At 51.5% G+C, this 17,660-nt stretch overlaps 1 protein-coding gene across 3 annotated transcripts in view; it reads left to right on the top strand.

Annotated features, from left to right (window-relative positions):
* MSI2 (musashi RNA binding protein 2) overlaps window positions 1–17,660 on the top strand; it is a 394,222-nt gene that overhangs the window by 318,528 nt on the left and 58,034 nt on the right. For all 3 annotated transcript variants that reach the window (XM_081220215.1, XM_081220214.1, XM_081220213.1), the window contains exons 8-9: window positions 140–222; window positions 16,026–16,140. In XM_081220215.1, coding sequence (XP_081076341.1) covers window positions 140–222; window positions 16,026–16,140 — 198 coding nt within the window. The remainder of the gene's footprint in view (window positions 1–139; window positions 223–16,025; window positions 16,141–17,660) is intronic.

Here is a 17,660-nt window from a genome sequence, read left to right as displayed (position 1 = left end):
GGAGGCCCTTCCCAGGGATCCATCTGCCCTCATCCCAGGAACCTGTCACCACCACAGGATGTCAAAGAAAGACGTGCGGGCCAAAGGGAACTGAACTCACCTCTCCTCTCTTGTCTTTTTCTCCTCCTTTTTCCTTTAGGGTTTGGCTTTGTCACTTTTGAGAATGAAGACGTTGTGGAGAAAGTCTGTGAGATTCATTTCCATGAAATCAATAATAAAATGGTAAGTTGGTAGGGGTTGCGCTGAAATGGGATGATGCCTCCCTTCCCCCATATACACCCCTTGTCCTGCAGACTGCTGCAGCTTGGTCATGCTAGAAGGTGGGCAGGGTGGGCGTAGGGACCAGACTAACAGTTCAGCTCTGTGAATGGCAGGAGTTGACAAGCTTTTTCTGTAAAGGGCCAAATAGGATATATTTTCAGCTTTGCCAGCCATACAACTGACTGTCCAGCTACAAAACATCCACACACAATATAAACATGAATAAGCAGGGATGTGTTTCAATAAAGCTTTGTTTAGGGACACTGAAATTGAAATCTCATGTAATTTTCACATGTCACACATTTTTATTGACTGATTGATTGCCATTTAAAAATGTAAAAAATCATTCCTAACTCTTGGGCTCTACAAAAGGGGGAGCGGGGTGTGGGGGCAGTTTGACCTGCCGGTTGTAATTTGCTGACCCCTGGCTTAGGGTATGCATTTGCTGTTTAGACTGGCTTTTGAGGGGGTCTATCTTATATATGAAGTTTTATCTTCATGTATAAGAGTCTCTCTCTCTTGGGGCCCTGCTGGGTAATTAACGTTCTTCCCTGCCGATCAGCTAGATAGTTTTACCCTCATGATTAGCCGCTTTGGCCTCCTTTTGGCCCTTTAAAGTCCCTTTTCCGGACAGGGCACCCTCAACAGGGAGGGGGTTGGATCATTGAAGTTTGGGGGGGCCAGCAGGCCTACCAGAGGAATGGCCACCAGAGGGCGCCATACCATGCACCGCTCATGCGTGCCGGCTTGAAGTCTCAAACTCCCTTCTTCAAATTTAGTGGGTGGGTGAGAAACCCCTTCCTTGTTGGTTCCAGAAAAAATGGGAGCTCAGCAGGTGTTTCTGGAGCCATAAGCAGGTCCTTGAGAGCCAAAACATTTTGGTTGGCCAGCAGAACCTCCAGCCCCAAGAGAAGAGGGAGGGCAAATTTGTGTTCACTTGCAGCTGTAACTTTGATATTTTCTTCCTTTAGTCAAAACATTCCTTTGCTTCTGAAACATGCATTCAGATACCCGTTGTATATTGGTCCGATATGTGTTCACTGACTTTAAATTAAATAAGAGAGCTTTTAGCATGGATAAGATCAGAGCAATCTGCTTAGCATGTGGTGCTACAGGCCTGATTCAATATTTGACTTGCTAATTTTTTCCCAGGGCACTACAATTATAATATGGTTCGTATTGTTTCTAGCCATCATCTGCATCTGAAATGAAAATACTATTTCTTTCCGTTCTGTGGTATGGAGGCGTCAGCTCAGGCATTAAAATGGTACAGGGGAGGGGGCTCCCCTGGTGGCGCAGTGGTTCAGAGTCTGCCTGCCGATGCAGGGGACACGGGTTCGTGCCCCGGTCCGGGAGGATCCCACATGCCGCGGAGCGGCTGGGCCCGTGAGCCATGGCCGCTGAGCCTGCGCGTCCGGAGCCTGGGCTCCGTGACGGGAGAGGCCACAGCAGTGAGAGGCCTGCGTATAGCAAAAAAAAAAAAAAAAAAAATGGTACAGGGGAGATAAGTGTGTAGGAATAACCGAGGTCTAGAGAGACAGGAGGCTTAAAAGGAAACCTGCTTCCAGTGCCGGAGACCTTGTCTCTCCTAGCCAGGCCAGCTATTGACGGACTCCACTGAGGGCTGCCTGGGCAACGGGGAGTGGAGGGGGCAGCCCAGGGCGCTGGCAGCCTCCATGCCTGTCCTGGCAGGACTTAACGTAACGGTTCATCGGGAAAGCCCGGTGTAGGCTGGCAAGAGGCCTCGCTGTGCTGCCACAAATGCATATGTGCGGCCTTTCACTGTTGACTGGCTTGGTAACTAGCCTGAGACACAAAGTGGGAAAGGGCTTTCTTCTCCCCACTGTTCCCGTGGGGAAACAGAGGCCCAGGGGATATGCCCCAGGGCCACCCAGATAGTGAAGGAGCACAGGCTTTGAGGTGTTGGCTGCCAGGTGAACTGTACAGACGATTGTTTGAGCTTGGAAGTGGGGAGGCGAATCCCCAGATGACGTGGGGGACAATCAGAAGGTACGAGTTTCAGCCCCAGAAAGGTAACTGGTGGGCTGGCCTGAAGCCAGAGACGTTTGCAGCCATTGTCCCCAGTCTTTCACACTTGTCACCTTCTTCTCCACTCAGGTGCAGGCTGACTATGGCAGGTGCAGGTAACTGTGTGCAAAGTGTGAGGTTTCTGTTTTCTTTCGAATCCGGGGCTGGTAGTTGTTCTTTAAGAGAAGAAGCCGACATGGAAGTAGGCAAGAGGAATGGGTTGGGGGTGGAGTGGTCAGGAACACAGAAGCCCATGGAGGCGTCCCTGCAGGTGCCCAGCCCACCCCCGCCAGGTACAAGCCCTAAAGGGGAACTTAGAGGTGCTGGGAGAGAGCAGCAGCGGGTACTGCTGGTCACAGGGCCTGTGATGACCACCTCGTGGGGTGGCTGGGGCCTGGAGGAGACACCACAAGCAAAAGCACAGGCTCAGGCTTGATAAACGTTAGCTCTCGCCATGGTCCACATCACCATCGATGAAAGGACTTCTCTCCGGCAGCCTCTCCTCCTCCGAAGGGTGGGATGTGAAGCACAGCGGTACAGAAGCCCGAACCCTGAATTGCTCTGGATTCTGTGATCCTGGTTTCTACTTCTGGGGCCCAAAGAAAAGGAAATGAATTTAAACTGTGCTGTGGACAGAATTCAAATGAGAGATCAGAAAGACTGAGAACTCAGAGACTGCCAAGCAGAAACAGGGGCGGTTGTGAGAACGCACGTAGGAGTGTTGTGTAAACTGGACTGTGGTTCGAAACTGTAAAGACAGCTCTCCCGGAAGCCCCACAGTCTCTCTGTGAATTGGGCAGGAACAGAGAGCTGCGGGGACCACCCCCCACCCCGCTCCGTTCCCCCAGAGTCCTTGGAGCTGCCATTTTCTCATATTCACAGAGAGGAGAGGTCTCGCTGCTGATGAGTCACAAAGATAGGACTCGAATCCAGCTCTTCTGGTTCTTAACCCAGTCCTCGTGTGCCTGGCACTCAGTAGGCCCTGTATAAATAATTGTGTGACGAATAAAGGCTTGGGTGAGGGACCACGTGACAGTGAGGCACATTACCATTCCCAAAGCCATCGCCCATCTAATTTGGTTGGTGAATCTCCTGGACATTTGTTAAAATGAGGACCCTTCCCTGACATCCAGGACAGCCAGCAGCAGGCACGAATGCTTCTGGCTGAAGAGGAGCCGGGAAGCCGGGACCGCAGGAACTGACACACCCCCACTGCCAGCGTAGAGGCCTGGCCTTAAGGAGGCCGCCTCTGTGGCGGTGGTGGCAGGGGGATGGGCAGAGAGCCCCACCTGGTGCTCCCACACGAGATCCCACGAATAGCCAGTATTTTTGAGAGCTAACTCCGCGCCTTGCTGAGTGCTTGCTTTATGTATGTCATTTGACTATCACCCACATCTGATGTAGGTACTAATTATCATCCCCATTTGACTGATCAGCAAGGTGAGGCAGAGAGGGAAGTTAAGCAGCCTCCTCAGAGCCACATGGCCAGCAAATGGCAGCAGCAGATTTCAAGCCCAGAAAGCTAAGGTCCAGAGCTCACGTTTGTGCCCAGTAGGCTGTTCCCCGTTCTCCAGGCTGAAAGAGACCTGAAGGGTCATCTCACTGGGCTACAGCCTTCCAAGGCCACTGACGACCCCTCCCGGGCAGCCGTGCTGTGGCTTGGGTGGTTCCAAGTCCTCCTAAGAGAAGGGCAAAGGCCACGGGCTCGCTCGGGGCCGGATTCCCGGCTGGGAAGAAGGGCCGAGCCTCTAAGGGGTCCCTGTCGGCCACAGGTGTCTCCCCCACCCGCCAGAGGTGAGCAAGGGGCACGGGGGCAGCAGGCACCCGGAGCTCGGGGCCTGACCGATGAGACTCAGCCCCGTCCTCCGCCCTGGCACAGTCAGAGCGCAGCGCAAACATGGCTCCTTTACAGTAAACACACGGATGCGCACGCAGGGCCGCCTGGTGACCGTCCGGAGGGGGCTCCTCCCCGGACACTCAGCGAGCCGGCGCTGGGGCAGTAATGACACGTCCCTCCCGCCGCGGGCCCTGATTGAAGCAGCGGGGACACTTGCCTGATTAGTCACCAGCATAGCCTCCCAGTGCCTCCCGGCACTGCAGGGAGGCAGGTGGGAATTGACAGAGACCTGCCAGGCCCCTCAGAGGCCTGGCTCAGCCCCCATCTCCAAGGAGTTGGAGGCGACGCCCGCCTCACCGGGTGAGATCTCGGGGTACACTTAGAAAGGGGCCGGGCAGGGGCACTTGTGATCCACAGCAGGACATCGGCGGTCACCAGGCACCGTGCCAGCAGCTTACATGCACGCGGTCATTGTCCCATTGTAGAGAGGGGGACAGTAGAGCTCAGAGCCGTGAAGGGACTTCCACAGTCCATGGCTCTAAGGACAGAGCAGGGGTTTGAACCTGTGTCATTCTGGCTCCAGCCCTGGGTCCTTCCCACTCTACCCCGCTGCCACTGTAGACAAACCTCATCATTGAAAACTCTGGAGCGATTTCACTGGTAAATATAAGGATGAGTGTTTACTTGCTTTATATAAGGATTACTATGGAATTCCTTTAAAAAGTCCTTTTCCTTGTTCCTTTAAGGTGATCCAATTTATGCACATTGCTAAGCAGTTGGCAAGCTTGTTAGGAATGCAGAGCGTCAGGCCCCACCCCGGAAGTACTGAATCAGAATCTGTATTTTGACAAATCCGCAGTGATTTGTATGCACATTGAAGTCTGAATGCACTGGCGAGGATCACTGCTAATGAGATAACGTGGGGGGTTGGGTCATAAATCATCCATCCAGTGTCAGAAGGAAAGAACTCGGGAGTGAGGGGCCTAAGGCCGGAAGAGCCTGGAGCCAGCTGAGCTGGCCTGGCCCGGGATCACCAGGCCAGTCTGGGACTCTTGGCACCACTGCACACTCCCTGTGTGTTCAGAGACCAGATCTCCTCCCAGGGAAGCTCTCAGTGTCCGGGCCTCCCCTCTGATTTGGGTCTCAGAGCGTTGACTGCAGGTGTGTGAGGCTCATCCAGTGGGTGATGGGCTGGATCCTTGAGTGATGTCACATGTCCTTGTCCCCAAGTTGGGACCTGCCGGGTCATTTAGAAACACCCAAGACTTGCCCAAGCCTGAATCCCAGACCCACCACTGGTTATCTTGTGACCCAGCCAAGTACCCCACCTGTCTGTACCTGTTTCCTCCTCCGAAAGATGGGACGGATGATGGCCACTGCCTTGGGCAGCTTATAGGAAGTGCTGGTTCAGTTTCTGGCCCTGGGAGGTCTTGGCCTGCTCTGTTGTCGGGTGTATAATCTGGTAGCCTTGAAGGAATAGGCCTTCCTGAAAACCTCCTTAGTAACTGCAAGAGATCAGCTTGGCCTCTTGGACTCGGGGCTGTGGTGCTGGGTCAGGTGGTCCGCGGAGGCCCCAGGCTGGGGTGGGTGCTGACCCCGGCCGGGTGCCCCAGTGACCCAGCATGCTTCCCCTTCCTCCAGCTGCCCCGCCTCAGCCTGAGGCCTGAGAGCTCAGTTGGGCACCAGCCCAAAATTGGGGGGCATGGGGGTGGGGAGGTAATGTGGGTGGAATTAACTAGGCTTCTGTGTTCACCATCCTATTTGTAGCGTCATTCTCACTCGTAAGCTAATTTTAGCCATCCATTCTGATTCTGTTGCCATCTAGAAAATGAGAATGTCAAATATAACATTAAACAAGCAGGATGAAGGCCAAAAAAAAAGGCAACGCCAGAGAGGCACTTAATCAACGAATCTCGTGTTTACGTGGCGGAGGGAGAGGTCCTTCCCCCGCCCACCCCCCATCGCGCATGCGTGCGCACCCATCCACACGTGCTGTGTGTGTATCGGCTGTTTGTCCCGGCTCTGTTGTGCGAGCCGCGGGATCTCTGCGTGGAGGGACGTGGGGGGGGGGGGGCAGCGGGGAGGGCTGCGGTGGTTGGGTGGGAAACGTCCGTGGCTCTTGAGGCAGAAGGAGGTCGGCCTGCAGGGAGGGGGCCTCCCCACTGCCTGAGCTCTGGCTCGTTTGCCCGTCATCTGTCCTCTGGTGAGGTCCCTGCAGGGGGGCTGGGGAGAGCGGAGCCTCCTCCTCAGTGTCTCAGTGCCCAAGGCCTCTGGGCTTTTCCGTGTGTGCTGCCGCTGGCTCCCAGGGGGTGCAGGGTCGGGAGGGGGCCTGGAGGCGCCTGGAAGAGGCCGTTCTGCTCCCCTCCTCTGGGGCCTGTTCTTCCTTTGACTGCACTCACCTGCCCTGCCCGACCTCCCGGGGACGCGTGAGCCGATGCCCCAGCTGCCCTTTTATTTTCTTTTCTTTTGAATTGAGAAATGAAATTAGGCCTGGGCAGGGTCTCTGGCAAAGCCCACCACAGACTGGGACAAACACCCAGCTTGTGGCAGATTTGGGGCACCTGCTGGAGGCTGAGGTTTCTTTTCACTTTGAAATGCCCTTGCAGGTTCCCAGGAAAAAAAAAAAAAAAAAACAGCTGCTGCCGCCACCATCAGCTTTTTCCCCAAATAGTGCAGCCTGGGAAGCTCCCTCAGCACACCTTGCTGATGAAAGCAGGAAGACGGGCCTATCCGGCCAGCAGGTTGGGGAGGTCAGGGGGAAAGTTAGTGGCGGCGGCATGCCAGATCTCCCAGCCTGCAGGGTGGCGGCCACTTGCTCCCTTCTGCTGCGCTCCCCAGGTTTTGGGATTTACGTTTTGTTGGTTTTTTTTTCCCTCTAGCACAAATAGAATATATATATATATATATATATTTTTTTTATATCTTTATTGGAGTATAATTGCTTTACAATGGTGTGTTAGTTTCTGCTTTACAACAAAGTGAATCAGTTATACATGTACATATGTTCCCATATCTCTTCCCTCTTGCGTCTCCCTCCCTCCCACCCTCCCTATCCCACCCTCCCTATCCCACCCCTCCAGGCGGTCACAAAGCACTGAGCAGATCTCCCTGTGCTATGCAGCTGCTTCCCACTAGTTATCTACCTTATGTTTGGTAAGGTAGATACATCCATGCCACTCTCTCGCTTTGTCACAGCTTACCCTTCCCCCTCCCCATATCCTCAAGTCCATTCTCTAGTAGGTCTGTGTCTTTATTCCCGTCTTGCCCCTAGGTTCTTCATGACATTTTTTTTTCTTAAATTCCATATATATGTGTTAGCATACGGTATTTGTCTTTCTCTACGTTTTAAGCGCAGATGTGAACTAGCTTTATCACCCTGAAAGGCTCGCACCCAGGCTCCATGTGGAGGACAGTCAGGTGTGACCCAGCGAACTTTATCCAGCGCGAGCACTATAGGATTAGCTTGTTTAATTTCTTAGCTCACTGCAGCCCTGTGGGGTGGGCATTGCTGTTACTCTGTTATACAGATGAGAAAATTGAGGCCCAGGCAAGTCAGGCAGCTGGTCCCAGCTCAGAGCTGGCAGTGGAGCAGAGATGAAACCGGGGACCTTAGCCTCTAGGCTAGGCTGCAGGACAAGGCCCCCCCTTGGATCTGGGCACCACTTGGAGGCTGCGGGGGACACTGGGCACATGTCTCCAGACAGGGTTAGGGACCAGTTCCTCTCCACTCTTTGCCCAGACTCTGAGCGACATCCTGAACTCATCTGTGTCCCCACCCAGCCCTGCCTGCTGAATGGGAGGTGCTAATGGTATTGGTTTCTGACTGTTTTCACTTTGCCATCGCTGATTTTAATACAATACTGAGCAGAGGAAACGGTGGATGAAATTAGTCCCAGAAGTGGTGGGGAAATTAATTCTGGAACGAGGATCGGGGGTGGCCTTGTGGGAGGAACAGCTTCCGAATGGGCCTTGACGGGTGGATAGAGGGAGGGAGGGAAGGGCTGGCCAGAGGCTGAGAGGTGGGGACAGGGGGTTTGAATTGGAGGACCTAGGATTGAATCCTAGCTTTGCCATTATCTGGCTTTGTGACCTTGGGCAAATCCTTCTTGGAAGCCTCAGTTGCCTTTTCTACTCTAACCATGGGGTGAGTCAGGCCAACTCACGGAGGAAACGGGGAGTCGATTAGTGAGGGTGTTGAGAACACCGGGCGTTCTTGGAGGACTTCTGTGTGCCAGGCGCTGTGCTTTATGTGCATTACATGTATGTGTCATGACATATATTCTACATTATATAATATGTGTATACACAAAGACATACACACACACGAGGATGTCGTGACTATGCCTTGCATAGGGGAAGTGCTCAATAAACAATATGTTCCGGGCTTCCCTGGTGGCGCAGTGGTTGAGAGTCCGCCTGCCGATGCAGGGGACGCGGGTTCGTGCCCCGGTCCGGGAAGATCCCACATGCCGCGGAGCGGCTGGGCCCGTGAGCCATGGCCGCTGAGCCTGCGCGTCCAGAGCCTGTGCTCCGCAACGGGAGAGGCCACAGCAGTGAGAGGCCCGCATACCGCAAAAAAAAACAAAAAAACAAAACAATATGTTCCTCCTTCTCCAGAGTAATTCTGCTGACCGGAGAGGGGGGTCAAGATTCTATGTCTGGTGGGACTCTCGGTGCTTGTCACTCATGGGTCTGGGCCACTTATAGCAAGTGTGTGTCCTTTGAAGGTAGATATTTCTGCTGGCCTCCTTCACTTCCCAGGCTGGCATTTCCATTTCGGTTTGCACAGTAACCCCCTCTTCCTTAGACTCCATTGGGGGGGTCCCCTATCTGTGAGGACCCCTTTGCATTGGAACAAGACAACTTATCCATACAAGTGGGTCCTCTGGTGCTTGGCCGCCCGCTGCTCCCTGTCTGCAAGGACAGTGTCTGATGGAGATGTCTGGGGAAGGGAGGAAGGCGGGGAAGGGACATGGACCTCGCTTCCACTCACTTGCGGTCTTGCCTGGCTGAGGGTCCTCTCCGCATTGGCAGAGGGCACAAGAGCTGGCACTGGTGAGGCACAGGTATGGCCAGATGGCTGGATGCCCTTTCCCGCTGGAGTCAAGGGCTGGGTCTTCCCAGGGCAGCTGCCAGGATTTCCAGGGTGTGGTTGCTGCCCCCGGCGTGATGGTGTCTCAGGCCAGGCGTTCACCCAGCTGCCGTCCTGATACTCTGAGTGATGGTGGGACAAGGGCCCTCATCTTCATTTGCAGCTGCTGCACGTTCTCTAGCACATTCTGTAGCCGCCGTGCTCTTCAGGCCGACTCTGGGCACCATGCACGGGGCGGGACAGTAGACTGAGTTCCTCCCCAAGGAGCTTGCCTAGGCTTTGTCTTGCTCTGCAGGATCCTTGAGGGCAAGAGCCCCGTGAAGGGTCCTCCCTCCTGGAGTCTCCAGAAAGGCTTGTGATGGCAGAGAGGGCAAGAGAGAGCAGCGGGCAGGAGGAAGAAAGGCTGTGATGGGGACACCGCGGTGGGCGCTGTGTGTGGTTTCTGGGGTGCAGCTCACCCCGCCTGCCTCACTAGAGAGCCTGGGGAGCTGCTGGCTCGGGGCAGGACCCCAGAATCTTTATACCTGAGTGTCATCGCCCTTCCGCTCGGAGCCTGGGGGCTGCAGGAGATGGTCAGCCTGGGGCTTCAGAGAGGCAGTGCTGGCCTGGAGCCCACGGGGACCTGGCTGGGGAGGGGGTGCAGCTTGAGTCAGAGGAGATGCCGGTGGTCAGGTGTCTGTGTCTTTCGGGAAGCTCCCCAGAAGGATGGTGCCCACAGCAGAAGCCACAAGCCATCCCCCCCACCCCAAGCACTCACCCGCCCCGAGAGGCCTGACCTACAGCTGTCCCTCCCCTCCTGCCAGCCACATGATCCAGGTTGATCTCTTTGAGATCTATTTTATCCTTTGAAGTAGGCCCCTCTCTCCCTAGAGGAGTAAACGGTTCTAACATGACCTGTTTGGGGCAAGAAGTGAAGCTGCAAACACTGGCTTCTTCAGGCCACACAGATCTTCCTTGTCCTCAGTGGTAAATCAAGGCCACGGCTGCGGGGCTTGGGTTTCCCTAGACTGAGGCCGGGCCAGGCTTCCCTCCTGGTCCTGGGGCACGTGCTGACCAGGGCCATTTGTGTAGAGACCAAGGAAGAACAAAAGCCTTTTCACTTCCCAGACTGTGGCATCCTTCTCAGACTGCCAGCCTCTTCCTAAAGGTGCCCGGCAGGGAGCTTGCCTGAGCAAGGGCTGCTGGCCAGCTGGGCAAGAGCAGCCACTCAGAGTAGCTGCAGGGAAGCTGTCCCCGCTGAAGTCCCAGCGCCTTCTCCAAAGCCAATGCCAAGCATCACCCCCCTAGAGAGGGGGTGGCACAGGGCCCCCTGCCTTGGTTGGGCCGTGACACCAGGCGGACCTGGGTTCAAACCCAGCCCCACCAGACATAGACTGGTTCTGAAGCCACAGGCACCATGTATGATGTCCGTGGGCCTCAGCTTCCTGTTCTACAAGGTGGGCATACTGCTATGAAAGGGATCATTGGGTGAACTGGCAAAACAGGGATACAGAAGGCAGGTTAGATACAGGTATTTTAAAGATGCTAAATGTCCTGAGGTTGCTAACTGTACCGTGCTCATGTAAGAAAATGTCTTGGGCTTCCCTGGTGGCGCAGTGGTTGAGAGTCCGCCTGCCGATGCAGGGGACACGGGTTCGTGCCCTGGTCTGGGAAGATCCCACATGCCGCGGAGCGGCTGGGCCCGTGAGCCATGGCCGCTGAGCCTGTGCGTCCGGAGCCTGTGCTCCGCAACGGGAGAGGCCACAACAATGAGAGGCCCGCATACCGCAAAAAAAAAAAAAAAAAGAAAAGAAAATGTCTTTATGTTTAGGAAACGCAAGCCGTAATGTATGCAGCCTCCTCTCAGATGATTCAGGGGAAAATACACGGTTATAGACAGAGACAAAGAGTGTGCAAATGATAAAGCAGAAGCCACAAAATGTTCACAACAGGTGACTCTGATAAGGGGTGTGCAGTGTCCTTTGTGCTGTCCTCTTGAAATTCTTTCTAAATATAAAGTTAGAAACAGACCTCCTCGCTGAGTTGCTTTGGACCCAGATGGGCGGAGGCACCCCACACCAACGAGCAGCCTTCACAGAGGGTTAAAGACCACACGTCCCCCTCACAGTAGCCTCCGATCCACCCTCTGGAGGGACAGCCACCAGCCTAGAAGTTCTGTCATTGAAGAGGGTTCAGCCGGGTCATCCTTCTGAGCCCATCACTGCGTGGGCTACAGGGAAGCCACACCCTCTCCTCCAAAGCCAGTTTACCAAGCAAAGCAGCGTATTTGGAGATTGGAATTTTAAAGCAAATCCATCTAGCTTTGGGGGGTTGGCATGTCTTGGCATTTGGACCCCGGTGCGGAGGTTACTTTGTGGCTTTGCCAGCCATGAAGCTTGAAAATGGAGACCTCATCTTCCTGGTGTGAGCAGTTGGTCACAAGTGGCCTCTGAGGCTTCTTACGAGCACAGATCCAAAGGGAACTCCCACTCCGTCTTCTGGCCCTCCACCCAGATGACTTTCTCCAGCTGCCATTTGAAACAGTATTGAAGGCAGCCGTGGTGAGAAGCTGCAGAGGTGGGGTCTGAGCTGTTGGTTGAGGAGACCTGAGACCCAAGCCTCGGAGATGTTTCTCCCTCAGACGCTGCCCCCACCAGGGCTGCCTGAGAGTGAGCACTTTGGGTGTGGGTGGTGGGGAGCGTTTACCATAAATGAGGGGGTCTAACCATAAAAGGGACGGTGCTGAAAGGGCTGGAGCAGCAGATCAGGTCACCAGGAGAACCACTCCTATTTTGCTTCTGTTTACCTGGGGAGCCAGATAAGTGTCTCTGGGGCTGCCCTGGGAAGGGAGCCTCAGTGCCCTGCCTTGTGCCCCATGGTGAAGGCAGCCCCCAGCAAGCCCGTCACCAAGGGTCCCGCTGTCCTGTCTGCTCACGGCTCTCCTTTGATCTCGTGAGATAGTCTCCAAAGATGGCCCCTATGACCTAGGCCTCCCAGCATTCATGTCCTTGAGAGTGTCCCCCTCCTACACCAAATCCAGGCTGGCCCATTGTAACCAGTAGAAGGTGATGGAAGAAGCAGTGTGACTCCCAAGGCTGAGTTAAGAAGCTGGGTGGCTTCAGCCTCGGTCCCTTGGGATGCTCATGCTTGGGACACTCCCTCTTGGAACTCAGCCACCATGCTGGGAGAAGACCGAGTGCCACGGAGAAGCCACGATGAACGGTCTTAGCCAAAGCAGCATCCGCTGCCCGCCGTGGGAGGGAAGAAGGCATCTTGGCTCTCCTCCGAGGCAGGCTTCCTCTGGCTCCAGCCCCAGCCATCATCTGACCACAGCTACATGAGCGACCACAAGCAAGAGCCCCGCTGGGCCCACTCTGCACTCAGAGCCACCAGGAAGCATGATAAATTATTGCTCAGAGCCACCAAGTTTGAGGGAGTTTGTTGCACAGCAATAGAAAACCAGGACAGCGTGTGGCCGGATGACTGAGTGCGTGGAGCTGCGGAGATGGACTGGTTCCCCGAGTTCTGGCTCTGACTGTAACTCTGGTGCTCCTGCCAAGTTCTCTGGTTTGCCCAGGGCCCAGTGGGAGGAGAGCGGGGATGGGGGTGGCTCAAATATAGGCTCACTCAAGAGGTGCCAGAGGCTGACGGGCCCAGAAGTGACAAGGGACAGGTTGACAGGTGAATATTTGCCTTGATGTTAGGAGAACAAGGCAGTCAGGACCTGTTCTTTTCATAGACTGACGGCCCTTGGATGGAGCCCTGCCTTGTGTGTCTCTACACCCCCACTGCCTAGCGCTCGCTGGGCACGTCATGTTCCTCAGCACCATGGCATCAAGTAGACCGGGTCTCCCTGAAGGAGCATGTAGGTCAATCCGTGCTCTGTATGGAACCTCACTGAGGGACCAGGACGTAGAGGCAGACCCTGATCCCTGCCCTGGGAACTCACAGTCTGATGGGCGAAGGAGTCAGCAAGCCCCAGGCCCACTGCAAGGGCTCAGGATCCAGGGAGAGAAAAGCTATGCCTCTTTTCCCTTTTGTGTGCTTTCTTCATATGAGATCATCAAAGGTAGTGAGGGCTGGGGGCAGGCCTCCTGGTCCTGAGAAATCTTTCGAGAAGCCTTCCGTGCCTGCCAGGCCAGGCCAGGCACCCTAGTGCGACTGCTGCCTTTGCCTGTCACTCAAGTGCCCGGGACGTGCAGGGTCCCCCAGAGAGAGCGCGTGCCACGGCCCCTGGCCTCCGGGAGCGCTCACCGTCGACACGGCGAGGGGTTGACAGAGCCCACGCAGGCGGTGCCGCCCGAAACATCGCCAGCCCAGACAGAGCAGAATTCAACAGAGCTGCCAGCCCTGTTCTGTGAGAGGAAGAGGTGGGTTTGTTTAAAATACTCCCATTACAGTCAGTTAACCTTTATGTTTCCTAAATGAAAATTGTATAAACCTGAAATTTTCGTTGATCAGGTTGCCTAGGAACAGGCAGCAGGTTTTCATAAGACAATGCAGTAGATTGTCACCGATAGGGCTATTAGGAAGTGAGCTGGTTAGCGTATTATTCCAGATCCCGGTGTTGGCGTTAGGTAATTATCTGTCTGCCTCTGCAGAGCACACCCATCTCCCCAGGCTCAGGCAGCCTCTTGCAAATGAGGCTTCTCAGCCTGCTTCTGAGTCCCAGGGATGGGATCTGGAGTCCAGGAGCACAATGTCAGCTCTGGGCTTATGAGAGAAATCGAAAAGACCCAATTCTGATGAAGTTATTTCTTGTGAATCACCCCACCTCGCTTGCGACAGTAATGCTCGAAGCAAGAAAATTGGAGGAATAAACAACAACAATAGAATGCACAATGGAAGTAAAGAACAAACTAAGACAACTTTGGCGTAATTTTTTAGTACTTTTCCCCTATATGATATATACACTTGTTGATTTTCCAAAGGCACTGTAATTTGCTTTTTTCCCCACCTCTTCCAGTTAGGGTGACCAGCCGTCCTGCTTTGCCTGGGACTGAGGGTTTCCCAATACCCGCGTATGTTATTATCAGCCTGCTTCTCCGTAGCTGCATAGCTTTCAATCAGCTTGGATGTACCAAACTCGGCCTAACTCCCTGTTCTTGGACATTTAGGATATTTCCTTTTTAAAAAAAAAAAATTATAATTAATGCTTGTGGCGAATAGCCTCATCCCTGCAGGATAAATCCCTGTAAGTAGGATTTCTTGGTTATGGGAAGTGTATACATTTATGGCTTTTGCTGTTTCAAAAAGCACACAGTTGGGGATGTATGCTCCTTTATTAGCCATTTTTGAATTCCCTGTTCGAGTCCTTTACCCATTTCTCTGTGGAGATGCTCATCTCTTTCCTTTTACTCTATAAAACCTCTTTGTATTAAACATATCAGTCATGAATGTTGAGCCATTTTTTCCATTTTTTTAAAGCACGCGTGGTTATCATTCTTTAAGGAGCAACAGTAAATACTTATTATCCGACGTCTTTGAAGAAAGAGGAGTTAATATTTTAGGTAATTAAAGCTTCCGCCTAGCCTTCAGCACTAAAATATTTTTTAATTGAAGTATTTGGAGTGAGAATATCTCCATAATGGATAACCCGTGTAGGTCCTTTTTAAAACAAAGTACATTGCACACAATTTAACTTTTTCTTCATCTCTCAGACATGCCGTGAGCAATAGTAATTTAATGTGTGATAGTGACCCTCGGCAGCTGTCGAGCTATGTGAAGTTTTGGCTCCTATACTATATGGCCCCAGACTGCTTTTTAAAATAAGGTACCTGATTCTTGTCTTTTCCCCATCACTGTCAGGCTGTCATGCTGTTAGTTCCGGCAGCTTTAAGCACTCCTGCCTTGCTCTACAACATCCCATCTTCATCAGCAATGGGATTGATTCCTGGCTAACAAGGCTTGTTAAGTCTATCTGTAAACTAAAAGCAAGTAAGCGCCGACCAAGGGCCTAAGGAACACTAGTAATAACAGTGTAGGAACTTCAACAGGCAGCAGTTTTACTTACTTCTTAGGGTTTGTATTACCTGTCATTAAGGTTGTTAAGTAAATGACTTCTGGATGTGAGCAGAATAGGATTAAGAAATTTTGGAGGCAGAGGGGGAAACAGAAAGGAAAGATTAGCAACCACTTGAAGACATAGCTGCAAAGTGAGAAACCGGTAATCCATGTTTAATCTTATTACTTCCCTTGGGAGTGTGCTGGGGCAGGTTTTACGGAGATGGTGGCATCGCTGACCTAGAAATTTTAAAAATCCGGCTTCCGGGCCTGCACCTGCTGGGATATGGCTTAGAGCTTGTTACACAAGCCTTCTGATGCTCAGTTTTCTCATCTGTGAAATGGAGCTAAGACTAACTGGCCTTTGTATTTAATGAGACAGAATCAAGTGGCCTGCCATGAAGAGTCACTGACCTGATGGAGCCTGAGAGGAATGTGTAAACATGTAAAGGGCTGAACGATAATGACGGATTATTACTATTGCTGTTGTTATTATTCACAGACGCATCCAACAGCCATCACCCGCCTTCTCACACCTTCTGCTCAGGTTTCAGTTTGAGCTCCAGCCCACACCTGTGCATCTTCAGCTGCTGTCCTTGCAGCCCCTCCAAACCCAATCTCATCCTTGTAGGTTTTTGCAGGATTTGCACAAGTGGTGTGTTTTCTTCAATATTTATTTTGCAGGCCATTTACTCGGCACGACTATTTTTACAGTGAGTAAGGAGCGAGGCTAAAAATAACTTAGCTAGTAACCAGATCAGTTCTGCATTTGACATTTACATGGAATTCATTTGCATCTCATTTGTTCGCCTTTCTGTTTAACAGGTAGAATGTAAGAAGGCTCAGCCGAAGGAAGTCATGTTCCCACCTGGGACAAGAGGCCGGGCCCGGGGACTGCCTTATACCATGGATGCTTTCATGCTTGGCATGGGGATGCTGGGTGAGTCTGGGCCGGACCCTGGGGACTGGGTCACCTTCCAGTTGGGCTAACTGCTTTACCTGTCTGAGGCTCAGCTTCCCCATCTGTATATGAGGGTGATAATCCCTCTTACAGGACAGTTGTGACCATTAAATTAGCAGAGATAGATAGATAGATAGATAGATGATAGATAGGCAGACAACTAGATAGATAGGCATCTTGTCCCATGCCTGGCTCATAGAAGGTACTTGATATTATTTTTTCCCCTTTCCACTCCCTTTTTCAAAAGGAGGAAAAGTTACTCTCTTTGCCTCAGCCCTCTCTGCTGACTGGGAGTTCTTAAAGACCTATGGACTCCTGGCTGGCTTAACTTATGTGAGCCGAGGCTACATTTTCTAAAACTTGGGAGAAGAGGGGATGTGGTAATGGTGGACGATAATCCTGTCTATTTAAGTGATTAACATTTTTCTCCTGGGATATCAAATTTGTGTTTAAATGGATGTCTTAAATAACCTGTTTTATTCTTTATTTGCAAAAAAAAAAATGATGAAAGACAAAGTATGTTTGTTCTGATGAAAAATGATCTCTCCTGGCTTTTAGAGAAATTGAGTTGCATATTATGCCCCTTCCTTAAAGGTATCTCTGTCCGTCCTGCATAGATAATTGAAAATCTTGCCGCTTAAATGGCATGAAAGATGGAGAAAGCAGTGGAGAAGCATAATGGTGTGGGTCGCAACAATAATTAGAAATTTCAAGGCGAGAGAACGGTATTTTAGTGCAAGTTATTGTGTGTCGGGAAAATACTAATTAAATGGGATAAATGGTAGTTAATGGTAAAATTCCATTCAGGCACACGGTCTGTCTAGTTTTAATGGGTTTCATTTGGTTTGGCTAAGAGTCCCTCTTCTGTATTGTTTGACAAGCTCTTTATGTATTTTCAGATTTGCTGCTGTTTAAATCATTCTTGGCTCAGTTTTAAATTTATAAAACTTTTCTTGGCTTTAGAATTTAGATCTTTAAAAGAATTGTATCTATTTGTCTGAGGAAGTAACAAGGCAGGTAAAGTTATTTTGAGGAACTTTAAAAAGTGGAAAAGGATGCCATGAGAATTCTCAAAATGGCTAAGATGTTAAAGCTAATTTTTTAGCTTTAACAGAGTTTCAAGGAAAATTCCTATTGTAATTCTTTAAAAATTGGCCAAATGATTCTAACACTTACCTGGAAGAAGAAACACATGAAAATAAATAAGAAAATTTTTTAAAAAGAGAAATGAGAAAAAAGAGAGTTTGACCAAGTATCAGAACATAGTCCAAAACTACAGTAATTAAAATAGTGTGGCATATAGGAAGGCACCGGTTGATAGAAAAAGTTAAGGAGCCTAAATTAAATGTGTTTCTATGTATGTGTTTAGTTATTATGAAGAAATTAATTTTTAAAAATCAATGAGAATTATTTCCTGGTTGACTGTAAGACACTTGTGTAGCTCTTGCTCTAAAAATAATTTGTATGTGGCCCTTACCTTATGTTATATACCAAAAGAA

This window comes from Mesoplodon bidens (assembly GCF_964165515.1).
Source record: "Mesoplodon bidens genome assembly, chromosome: 19".
NCBI classification, from domain to species: Eukaryota; Metazoa; Chordata; class Mammalia; order Artiodactyla; family Ziphiidae; genus Mesoplodon; species Mesoplodon bidens.
The sequence above is the reverse complement of the archived record's forward strand: the minus strand, read 5'-3'. Positions and strand labels throughout refer to the sequence as shown.